This window comes from Mesoplodon bidens, assembly GCF_964165515.1.
Source record: "Mesoplodon bidens genome assembly, chromosome: 6".
NCBI classification, from domain to species: domain Eukaryota; kingdom Metazoa; phylum Chordata; class Mammalia; order Artiodactyla; family Ziphiidae; genus Mesoplodon; species Mesoplodon bidens.
In genome coordinates this window covers 11,008,436-11,020,667 of record NC_138162.1, presented here as the reverse complement: position 1 = coordinate 11,020,667, position 12,232 = coordinate 11,008,436, and the positions used below count along the sequence as shown (strand labels likewise).

Sequence of the window (12,232 nt, the reverse complement as noted above, 5' to 3'; positions counted from 1 at the left end):
ATGAAAAAATTGCAGTGAGCCCAGTGATGCAAGTTAAGATGTAGGCTTTTTAAGGTCATTATTTTAATTACCATTAAAATAATTGGCACTCTGGCTATCAGAAGAATGGAGGTGATCAGAGGAGCAAGGTGCCCCTCCCCCACCCCGAGGCAGGAGCAGCCTTCAGTGTCTGTATAATTAAAAGCTCCTGTCTTTCATGAGCACAATAAAGAGGCCAGGGGGTAGGCAGACTGCAGCTCTGCTGCATGTTAATACATTTATTATGATCAATAAGCCCTTGCCTTGAGTTTTGTCCTCTGGTTTGGGCATCTGCATGACTGACAGCAGACACACACACTGTACACACAGATATAGCCAGTAGTGTATGTAGGCAGCTGAAAGTTCAAAATTATTTGGAGGTACCACTCGGGGTCTCCAAGCATGGCCTCTGGGGCCAGACAGGCCTGGTGCTGGTCCTGCTCTCCCCAGGTGACTGTGACTACTCGCCCACCACTCACCTGTCCTGAGCGCCATTCCTCATCTTCTAGTTGCCCTGAGGGTTCATGAGTTAATGCAGAGCCTCCACAAGGCTGCTTACGAACAATACGTATCATTCTCTCCCTTGCAGTTACGAGAACTGGTCAGTATGTGCATCCACCCCGACCCCAACCAGAGACCCGACATCAGCTACGTGCACCAGGTTGCCAAACAGATGCACGTGTGGACTTCGAGCACCTGAGCGTGGATGCAGCGCGCCTTCTCAGAAGCCACACCGCTCTGCCTTACCTGAGTCTTCTCTCCAAAGTGGCCACCTGGTAGCCGAGACCAACTAAGACAAGAGGGTTCATTCAGCAGGTTCCCCAAAGAGGGGCCGGGCTTTACAGCAGATGCTGAATACAGGGCTGCTGGGGGGAGGGGCACTGGTCACGTGTTACTGGTGGTCAAATTTGAAAGTCCTTTCTTTAAACTGTTGTGAACGGTCTCAGCTGGGTTGTTAACAAGGGTGGATGGTTCAGTGAGCCACTGAGGCACCTCTTATATCTGGATTGTAATGTGAATCTTTCGGATAATTCCTTCAGTGACCTGTCAAGGTTTGAACTAACAGGAGAATCCAGGAGACTGTGTGATTTGTAGTGAGCCTTTTAAAATGGTTAGTAGTAAGTTTGGTTTAGCTCTTAGAATCTTTTCAAACAATCAAGCTGTGTGCTTATTAATTTACTCTGTTGTAAGGGGAGAAAGTGGAAATAATTTTTTAAGTAGAGTGGAGATCTTCCTAATATTTTTATCTACGTTTATAACTTGATGGATGACGACGAGGCGAACCCAGCATCTGGTACAGAGGCAACAGTAGTTGAAGCCATGAGTGTTTTCTGTGCAGCCCGGCTCAGCCGTCCTCTCCCGAACACCTGCTAGTACTATAGGCACCTCACCTGCCTGAATGCTGGCAGTTGATTTAATGATCAGTGTTAAGTGTTTTCCTCCATGAGAAGGAAGCACAGGATACGAAAACCACGCGGGCTTTGCCCTCAGGCTATTCTCTGTACACGTTCTGGTTCTGCACCTTCCTAGCATGACCCTGGGCAAGTTTCTTAGCCTCTCTGAGCCTGTTGCCTCATCTGTAAAATGGGACTAATAACATCTACCTTCAGGGTTGCTGATACAATCTGAAATAAAATAATGTAAGTTACCTTGCAGTACATTGCAGACGATCCAAAAATGGTAGCCACTCACCCCTTCACAAAGCCGAAGTCCAGGGACCATGTAAGTCAAGAGTTAATGTACAACTGTATTATTTGTAGGAAACCAGAAATGTGTTCATTTATTTCTTGTTCCCAAATAGGATTAACTGTGAAGACTAATTTATAAATGTGAACTTAAGGAAAACTCAAGCTCTGAAGGAAATAGTTTGAATTTTGTTTTTACACTCAAGTTAATCCTCAAATGGTCTAAGTTGTCACCCACGACTTAGTGACAGTTCAGCCCTCCAGAAAGAGTACATGCCTGTCCGCCCCACTGGTGTCCTGGTCAGGAGCTCTGACCAGGCCTCCCTGGGGATAAAGAATTTGGGCTGGGCCACTGCGCTGTTTCCACGTGTGAACTCTGTTCTACTGTAACACTGTCGGGTTTGAGAAATTTTCTTCAGATGCAGCCTCTGCTTTGTACTCATTCTCCATGGTTGAAATAAAATGGGGTAAGAGGGGTTCCTTCTGTGAATGAGTACGATTCATGGGTAATTTTAAAAACAGCTTCACACCACAGCACGATTTCTAGAGCCTCCTTTAAAAACACAATTTCTCAGGGCCCAGACATTCTAAGTAATCTGGGAATTTTTTTAAGCTCCCCAGATAATTTTGATAAGTCGTCAGCCAAGTTGCTATCCTAAATAATTCCATTTTTCTCCCCACCCACTCCTGGCAGTTTAACGAGGGAGGCTGGCCCAAGAGTGGGCTCACTCTGGAAGACCATGGCACCAGGCCTCTTTCTCTTGTCCCCCCAGCCATGCTCGCTCTGGGGGACAGTCAGGCACTCACCACTGAAAGTTTTTCTGATTCCAGACAGATTTTTTGCAAATAGTCTGCTTACGGCTCTCAGAATCCCTACTGTGTGTGTCTCCCTTGGCAGTATCAGCGTTGGACACAGATGAACTTGCTTTCTGCATGCCATCCACTTTCGACACCATGAGAACAATTCTGCCTACTACTCGGACCCTCTGGAGGTATACAATTTCAACCATTCACCAGGCTTGAGTGTCTGAGAAACGATCATATCCTAATTATTACAGATAGTAAGGCCCAAAGCATTCTTTTGACTTTGTGAAACTGGCCAAAGTGGAGTTCACCCAGGTTCATGCAGCTATAGCAAAGCAAAACTGTCCACCTACCTGCTTTTTCTTGGTACTCAGAAGTGATCATCTCTATTTCTTTCCTACTTGGCTGCTGGGGTAAAAGGCTGTGCTGCACTCATCCTAAAAAAACAAAAACAAAAACCTGGGACTACCCTGAACAAAGAGAAAGTAAGTTAGCACAAGGGCTGCATATAATACATGTTCAACTGAAGAATCAGAGCAACCCAGTCTGACTTCCTGCAACAAAAATGAGGCCTCGTCTGTTTTTAGAAGGGTTAAACTGCTCTTACACCCACCTGAACGCAGAGTAGTATTCAGGGAGGGATTAACATCCTGAAGGGGAGGCCAGGTCGATGGGCCTTAGCAGCCCAAAAAACCACAGAGCCCCGAGACTTCAGCCACTTAACTTGGTTTTCATTTTTTATTGGGTTCATTCAGCAAACACTGGCCGAATGTCTTACAGGGGGAGCCTCCATTGCCCCCAGTCTTCTGGAGCAATAACCAGACATCCACCAACACCATTCAGGAAGTGTCCATTGTTTGGACTGTTTCTTCCATCACCTCAATTTCCAGGGTAGTGACTTTTTCAGTGAGGACTGCAGTGGTCCCTTTCTCACACTTGTACCGGCCAAACCTAATGAGAGAAAAACAAACGCAGAGAGTTAGGATCCCCCCAAGGGGCCTGATGGAGGGCTGGAGAGAGGGACAAGTATGCAGGCAGCGAGCAGGCCTGGACTGGAATCCTCGCTCTCCTGACACCCAGTTCTGCGACCTTGGGAGGATTCAGCTCCCCCAAGGTTCACTTTCCTTGGCTTTCAAGTGCTACAAAATGGGGATACCTGGTAGACATGATGCACATGAAAAGAGATAATATAGAGAACCTGGCACTAGGTGGACATTCAAATCTCCTTCCCCACCTCACCATCCCCAGAAGATGCTGGAAAGCATTTGGGCCTCTGCCTTTAAGCTTCAACCTCCCTAAAGTACCTTTCAGTAACCAGGAGGAAGCGAATCCTTTCATTAAGCTGCCGTGGCCACTCTCTTGAATAGTAACAAGAATGACATAACTGTTACCTTAAACACTTTAAAAATATTTGGAAGCATAAACAGTATAAAAATGACCCGCAGCCAGACTCTGGGCTTGTCCCTTTTTTTTTTTTTTTTTTTTTTTTTTTTTTTGTGGTACGCGGGCCTCACTGTTGTGGCCTCTCCCGTTGCGGAGCACAGGCTCCGGACGCGCAGGCCCAGCAGCCATGGCTCACGGGCCCAGCCACTCCGCGGCATGTGGGACCTTCCCGGACCGGGGCACGAACCCGTGTCCCCTGCATCGGCAGGTGGAGTCTCAACCACTGCACCACCAGGCAAGCCCTGGGCTTGTCGCTTTTGACCATACTCTCGAGACTCAAGAAGGGAGAGTTAACTGTCCCCACAGGGATATGGTAGATCAGCACGAGGACACACCCAACACCACCCTTCTCAAGGTGAATCTGACAGAGGTTTCTCTGAGCACAAGGCAGTCTAGAAGATAAAAATCTGAACGGCTGATTTTACAGTGGGGCCAGGAATTACAACACTGTCAAACAGCAGCACAAGTCCAGCTGCCTCTCATCTGTCCCCAGCTGGGACACTATTTCTGTCAACCCGACATGGACTAAGAGGAGGCTGCTGGCGGTGCCATGACTACGTGCTCCCTGAAAAGCCAGCCTCTCAAATGGGAGCTTGTGCTCGAAGAGGGCGACACAACAGAGCTCTGTACAAAACCAGGAGTAGGCACAGCCAAGAAAAGCTGGCCTTTATTTCTGCGAAACCTTCCCACTCCCCACAAAGTTCTCTGAAAGGATCTGAGCAGCAGCACCTGTAAAAGATGTGCCCCGCCCCTCCCCTGCTGGTGTGAAGACGCTGTTCCTTCCCCCACCCTGGATGGACCCGTGGCAGCCTGTGGCCTGGGAGCCAGAGCCCCATGTGACTTCTGTGCGCCTGACTCATCTGAACCACAACGTCTGTGGGAGGTGTGGACACAAGAGCCTCCTCGCCATCCTGGCTTACAGCACCCGTTTCAGCAGCACGAAGGGAGGGTTTCTACCTGAAGCAACAGTGGGTTGCAAAACGGGGCTGCAGAGGAGCCAATGGGAACGTGCAAGGCCAGGTCCAACACAGCCCCAGGCCTGAAAGGTTGCTTCCCTCCCCACCTAGGGCCCGAGAATTCCATGGGCTCATTAGCGATCACCTAGTCTAGCTCCATCATTTCCAAGACAGGTGCCCAAAGTCACCACGCCAGGCCATGACAGGTCCCCACCCCGAGCCAGAGCTCTTTGCTGCTGTGCTGCCCTAAGCCATCGTGAACCCGTCTTCACAACGCTGAGCGCGCACTGCGGTGAATACCTGCTGGTTCTCAATGTTCCATCTGTTCCTTGTGAATCACTCCTGACTTGGAGTTGAGTACTTGCGGTGGAAGTTAAAGCAGCACCGTGGAAGGTGACGTGCTTGCCCTCCTCCAGCGGAGCGTGGGGCTGTTTATAAATGCTGCTATATACATTCAGAAGAAAACAGCTGGGGCAGAGCTCAGAAGCCACATTTTGAGCAGGTCAGCCTCCAGGAAGAGGTCAGGCAGCTGGATGGCCATACAGGACTGCTGATGAGCAGCTCACCTGCCACCAGGGCTGGACATCTTCCAGCTCCGCCAGCAAATCAACTAGAAGCTCGCCCCCGACTCTGAGCTGGACTGCACCACGGAGAGCAGTGCCTGCTCGGCATGTGCCATGGGCTAAATGGCATGGCTCCCTCCAGAGCAGGAAGCAACAGTTAGCTCCCAAGGCTAACTTTCAGAGACTCTTAACCAGTGGTTGATAACCATCTAGGGAATGAAAACCACTCTGAGCAAAAGCTATGGGTTGGATGCCCTGGTGAATGTACCTTCTCACAGAATTTCATACGGAATTCAGAGGCATCTTTAAGAGACTACAGAAAGGACAGCACGTGATTCAAAGCTCTCCCCGCAATCCCCAGTCTAGGAGTCGTTCCACTCAACCTCTCCCCTCAACATTTTACAAATTGTATCACTTTTCTACACCTGACAGCAGCCCACAATCATAAAAAAAATAATGATTCAAAGGTCTGTTGAATAAAGCTGGCTTGGGGCCTCTGGCTTTACTTAACGTGGGTAAGAATCAAGAAAACCCTGTCCAGATGCCATGAATATATCAAGGGTGGCCACAGGAAGAATCTCCTTCACTTACCTGGTTCCCTTCTTATTAGGCACTGAGTACGGGCGGAGAAAATCCAGCTTGCTCTTGCTGATGACACAGAGGTCAATGTTGCTTCCAGACCCCAGGTCATTGAAGATGCCAGCTGCTATGGCTTCACTCACCAGTTTCTTGGCATCCTCCTCCTGAGAAAGAAAAGAGCAACAATAGTGTCCACAGTCAAATGGAGGGCCTGTTCTGATGTCCACAGAGTGCTTTCACAAGCAGTAAGCGAAAAGGAAAAGGAAAAAAGAAGAAAGCCAACCTGTGAGGTAGGCATTGTTTTCAGTGCCTGTTTTATAAACGAAGGAAGGGTCTCAAAGTACCTCCATATCTGCCCAAGGTTTCTCAGCTGGTAAGTGAGAGACCCAGGCCTTTCAAGCCCTTTATGCACACACTCCCTCTTAAACAAAGTGCTTCACGTCAGATGCTCACCACATAACTGAGAACTGTGGGCTGACAGGGCAATTTATCATCTAAAACAGGGGTTGGGAAACTTTTAACAAAGGGCCAGGTAGTAAATATCTTAGACTTTGCAGATACACAGTCTCCGTCATAACTACTCAACTCAGTCATGGTAGCACAAAACAGCCACAGACAATATGCGAACAAGTGGGCGTGGCTTGTGCCAATAAAACTTCGTCAAACAAAAATGGGTGCTGGGCTTGATTGGGCTCATGGGGTGTAGTCTGCAGGCCCCTGATCAAAAATGTCCAAAAATGGCTGGAATCTGCTTCCTGGTAACGTAATGAAGAAAGTCAGTATCATGGGGAAAAACACACCAAAACACAGCCCTGGGGAAATGTTGGCAGAGCCAAGGGTGGGACCTCTTGCCGAAAAGAATCTATCCCCTCCCACTAATGAGTCTGCATGTTCACTGAAGTGATTCCTTTCTTTGAATCACTCTTACTTTTCTTTTAAGAGCAAGTCTAAGTCTCCAACAATTACTGGTGGAAAAGTAGATTAATTTATTTCTTACCAAGAAGCATCAGACTCAGGTTAACTACAATGCAGTGTAATAAGGGCTAACGGATAACTGAGAAGGAGCTGTGAGAACACTGGCTGGGGTCTGTAAAGCTTCAGGGAGGGCTGAAGGACAGGTTGCACACCAGGCACTCAGAAAACAGGGCAGTAAAACAGAAGGCAGGCGCCAGAGGCAGCAGGGCAGGACCTGGGGAACACCAAGTTCAAGCTCTCTACATAACAAGGACAAAAAATGAACCCATCTCCCAAAGAGGAGACTTTAACTTGAGCTGTAGCCCACCTTCCCCGTACACCAGGGCATGAGAGTCCATAAACATGCAAGCTGAAGTAAAGAGCTCATCCAAGTAACATCCTTGGAGAAACACGGATGCCCTGCCCAAAATTCCAGCCTGAGGTCAAAGAGCAGGTCCACTGTCTTCAAGCCCTGAGAAGGTGGGAGAGATCTCTCAGAGCTCTTGCTCCTCTGCCTGCCCTAAGCCAATAAGTGGGATTCCAGTGACATGAGCGCCCTCTTCAGACTCAGAGAAGGATAGAGAAGGCCCTGCTGGAAATGGGATCCTCAGCAACCCAGCAGCAGGGGCTGGGGGGGTTATTCTGACCTTTATCCCACCAGCTTTTTCCACCTCCTGAGTGGCACCTATGTGGGGTCAACGGAACCAGTTATCCTCTGGTGCACACAGAGCCCCACAGAATTCATTCAAACATGATCCTCTAATCAGAAGTTCTCTCCTGGGATTCCCAAGCCTATGGAGGCCAAAAGCCTTACCAGAAACCAGTGAAGGTGGTAGCAAATAAAGCATCTTAGAGCAGGAGACGGCCGCTGCCGCTGCTGCTGCTGCTGCTGCTGCTGCTGCTACCATAGAGAGGGCAAAAGCCAACCACTAACTTAACAAATGCAAAACCATTCCAACTTGCGTCTGTTAATAAATAACCCGGGGGGCGGGGGACGGCATCCTGTGTATCAGAGCATCTTGCTTATACCTCTGCTCCTGACCTACATCTCCTCTTCTCTTCTCTGCTGTTTTATTATTTTGCTTTGTCATCACTGCTTTTCTCATCACTGCTGCTGATGCCCTGAGCCAGCCAATAGTATCAAGTGGATGTCACAAATGCTACTGGCAGCACGTCGTACTGCAGATTTAAATTTCCCAAATTATTTTATATTTGGGGACGGAGATGAGGGAAGACTTACAAGAAACTGAAATATACACATTGTATTAGGCATGCATATCTGTGACATCAATCCATTACAATCCACTGATACCAGGATGCCGACAGTGCTGAGACTACAGGTGAATCTTCCTCTATTTTGCAAATATTCTTTAATGTGAGTAGATAAACTTATAAAACTTTAAAATGTGTAAAATATATTACATATAGCCTGAGTTACTCATAAAATTATCATGTGTGCTATTATTTAAGTGTAATGCTTTTAAAAATTGGAGAAATATACCTTTTAAATTCCTCCCACCACCACCCCCCAATTCCAGGGAAGATAATTCATTAAGGAAGGAAATATCACAAGTCTCTGATTTTCTTTCCCCAGTCCTACCCACCTCTCATACACACAGGACTGAAGATGTTATGAAATGGAACGAAGCTTACATTTTATTAAGCACCTACTATAATGTGCCAAGTACTGAGTTAGGCACTTTGATGATCATCATCATTTCTACCCCTGCCATTAACCATCTTCTGAGGTTGGTACTGTCAGAAACTAAGGCTGAAAGAGTGTCAATGACTTGCCCAAGGTCACATAGCTAATAAACAGTCAAAACAGGCCCACTGGGCTCCAGAGCCAGAATGCCACACAGCACCACCCCAGCTCATAAGTAATCTGTCTCAGCTCTGAGCTGGGGGCTCCTGAGCAAGTTGGGGACAGTGGACAGCAGTCCCTTGACTCAGGGTGTCATTCCCCCATCAGCAAGGATCTTCAGAACCTGAGCAAGTTTAAGAGAAAGATGGTGGTTGCCAACTTCTCTTTGAGCCAGCTAGCAGTCCCTCTGATGGTCATTTCCATGGCAGGGGGAAGCACTGTTTCCCAAACTGCCCACAGACCACCACTTAAACATTTCTACAATGTGATATGGCAGAGATCAATATTAAGATCCAAAGTCTTATTTCACATATTCCTCACCTCCACCAAAAACCCTCAAAAGGCAAACAGAGTGAAAATTACCAAGGCTCTTTTGTCTGCCCATTACTTACATAGTTCATGTCTTCAACAAATATTTACAGACACCTACTATGTGCCAGGAATTATATCATATGACAAATATGGTCTTTTACCACAGTATTTCCATACCCAGAATTCTAGACACATATGCAAATATGCTACTGGGCATATTCATACTGTGTTTTCTTTATAGTGAATTTCACAATTAAACAAGTCTTGTCTTTAACACGTGCTACCAAATATTTAGGAAAACTACTGAGAAAAACCACAAACTAAAAGCAAGAGGTGGGGAAAACACCACATTTTTATCTGTTTCTGGCTCACAATAAATGCAGAAGCATTGTTTCTTCCTTTAGGATTCATTCTTCATGAGGAAATTGCATCTCCCCTTTTCTGGAAGAGGCAAAGTGACCTAATAAGTTCTGAGCAGCATCCGCCTGGGGACAGCTGCTACAGAGGGACTCTGACGAGGGCCCTGCAGAGCCTGTGACCCCAGCTGTAAGGCTCTCTCCCACTGCCGGGCCAGCATCCTCCCCTGGCCAGCTGCTCATGGATTTACGTTGCTAGTCACAAGGGAACTTGGATTCAGTGTGTAGACAGAGCAGCCAGACTCATCCAGGCTATTAAAAAAAAAAAAAAAAAAAAAAAAGGCTCTCCACGCCAATGGCAGCTTCCTTTTACTTTGAGCTGCTCAGCCAAAAGATCACCATGATCCTGGTGCTCGAAAGTTAATTGGGCAACCCAGGTTCAAGGTCATCTGGCAGATGTGGAGGCAGACAGACTGGGTTTGAATCTCCAGTTTCCTACTTACTAACTGCTGTGCAACCTTGGGCAAGTCATTTCACCTCTCTGAGTTCACGCTCTTCCTCTGTAATACAGAAATTCAGTATAGAAAGCACCTACTATAGGGTCTGGCATATAGCTATTACTTAAAAAAATGGTAACTTATTTAATACAGCAATCCAGAGGGCTCCTGGAAACACAGTTTATCTCTAAGGAGTGACTGCCTGTACCAAACCCCAGGCCAGGAGAAGGAGGTCCAAACAAACCTGCTGACAGATCTTCACACAGTGCTGTGGAGAAGTTCCTATAATAATTAATCCAGGGCCTCCCTGGTGGCGCAGTGGTTGGGAGTCCGCCTGCCGATGCGGGGGATACGGGTTCGTGCCCCGGTCTGGGAGGATCCCATATGCCGCGGAGCGGCTGGGCCCGTGAGCCATGGCCGCTGGGCCTGCGCATCCGGAGCCTGTGCTCCGCAGCGGGAGAGGCCACAGCAGTGGGAGGCCCGCATACCGCAAAAAGAAAAAAAAAAAAAAAAAAAAAAAAAAAAAATAATTAATCCAAGCAAAAAGCACACTCCCTAAAAGTTCAGAGAATATAAAAGGAGCACTTCCTGCTTTATGGCTACGAAGACCAAACTAACTGGGAATATCAGTCCCCCGGGCCGCCCCTGCTTCTTAAATGAGATTACAGTAGGAGTGATGTACTACTGCACTACAAGTCAGCTGTGACAAGCAGCACTTCACAGAGCTATCTGTTTGTCTCCATCACCGCATCGCACAATGTGTCCCTGGACTCCAATGCGCAGCTCCATTTACCGCTACATGACAAATGGGCAGCACTTGTAAAAGGCAAAAAGAGGTCCATGTCGGCCATGTAATGGTCACCACAGCTGTACCCAAGTGCTTGAGGGGACAAAACAGACCCCCAAGTTCATTAAACTGACCAGTAATGGATCTTTCAAAAAGTGCCTTAGGAATCGTACAGAAAAGGCTAAAATAAATAACTCAGCATGGAAGGCTAATCTGAAACGGTGTTTGATAAATTATTTATAACACAGGTGACTGTCTGCATTTAATATTGCAGCTACTAGTAGCATCTTTAAAAGATGATTTATGTGTTGTAATGCTATTAAACTGTATACTGGCCCACTGCTAGCTATAAAGTCTGCTGAGATTTAGAGAATGAGTTTTAAACTGTCACTGCAACATCATAGGAGATGGAGACTGTATTAAATCTTTACTTTAAACCTGTTATCTAGAGAGTTGCATTTTGTAGACACTCACAAACTGACAGATTACCTCAGCATCCGCTATAGAGCAGGTCCAAAATAGTGCTGCAAAGAAACTTTTCCACATTATTCTTGTCTACAGCTACAATCAAATTTCTCTTCTCACTTAAGTGATTTTTAGATTGGGAATGTCACCAGAGTAAAATGTAGGTGCTCCAGACAATGGGCACCCTGGACAGTTCAGCATCAAATTAACACTCTTTAAATAAACCCTCGACATTCTACTGTTCAGTTCTGCTTTCTGAACAGTGCTCTACTTACATTGGGGACAGGCAAAATATTCAATATGCATTTGACTAAAAACCTAACATACTATTTTAAATACAGCTTTGGAATCTGAAAATACACATATATGGCAAGTCATCTGAAACAATAGATTTGTAACTAAAATTTTTTAAAGAAGTTAAAATAAAATTGGTTATTTGCTGGAAAATACATTCCATTTATGTGGCTGAGGCGCTAACGTTAAGGTGGTTGAAAAAGGAATATTCAGCCTTCTTCATAAAGAAGGGAGCTCCCCTGGCTCTACTGTTTTTCAGGGCATTTCAGAGGCACCCCTTTGCTTTCTGTCCCACCGTCAAGGCAAGAGTCAGGGGACAGCGGCTCTCCTACCTTTGCTCGAGGGGAATAAGGATATGGGTGGCATCATAGCTGAACTCTCCCACAATTTTCACCGATTTTCCTATTTGCAGTTAAATCTACAAGGACCATTTAGTTCACAACAGTTTGCTCCTTTACTAAAAATTAACGATCTTACTCAATAAGAATTGAAGCAGTCCAAATTCATCTTGGAAAAAATCTGCATAATCTTTTGTCACTCTGATTTGAAACAGCAAAAAAAAAAAGCTATTGCTCTGATGATCTGCAGCAGAACAGATTAAAGTCTGGGTGTGACAAGAGTCTGGACTCTAAAAAGAGGACCAAAATCATGCCAT

General features: G+C 46.5%; 2 protein-coding genes across 2 annotated transcripts in view; one reads left to right on the top strand and one right to left on the bottom strand.

Annotated features, from left to right (window-relative positions):
- Positions 1-2,179, top strand: part of NEK6 (NIMA related kinase 6) — an 83,264-nt gene extending 81,085 nt beyond the window's left edge. The window contains exon 10 of the mRNA XM_081238386.1: positions 608-2,179. Within this exon, the coding sequence (XP_081094512.1) occupies positions 608-718 (111 nt within the window). The 3' untranslated portion in view covers positions 719-2,179. The remainder of the gene's footprint in view (positions 1-607) is intronic.
- Positions 2,180-3,231: 1,052 nt separating this feature from the next.
- Positions 3,232-12,232, bottom strand: part of PSMB7 (proteasome 20S subunit beta 7) — a 57,892-nt gene continuing 48,891 nt past the window's right edge. Inside the window, exons 7-8 of the mRNA XM_081238385.1 lie at positions 6,061-6,212; positions 3,232-3,458 (exon numbers count right to left, since the gene is read on the bottom strand). Of these exons, the coding sequence (XP_081094511.1) occupies positions 3,347-3,458; positions 6,061-6,212 (264 nt within the window). The 3' untranslated portion in view covers positions 3,232-3,346. The remainder of the gene's footprint in view (positions 3,459-6,060; positions 6,213-12,232) is intronic.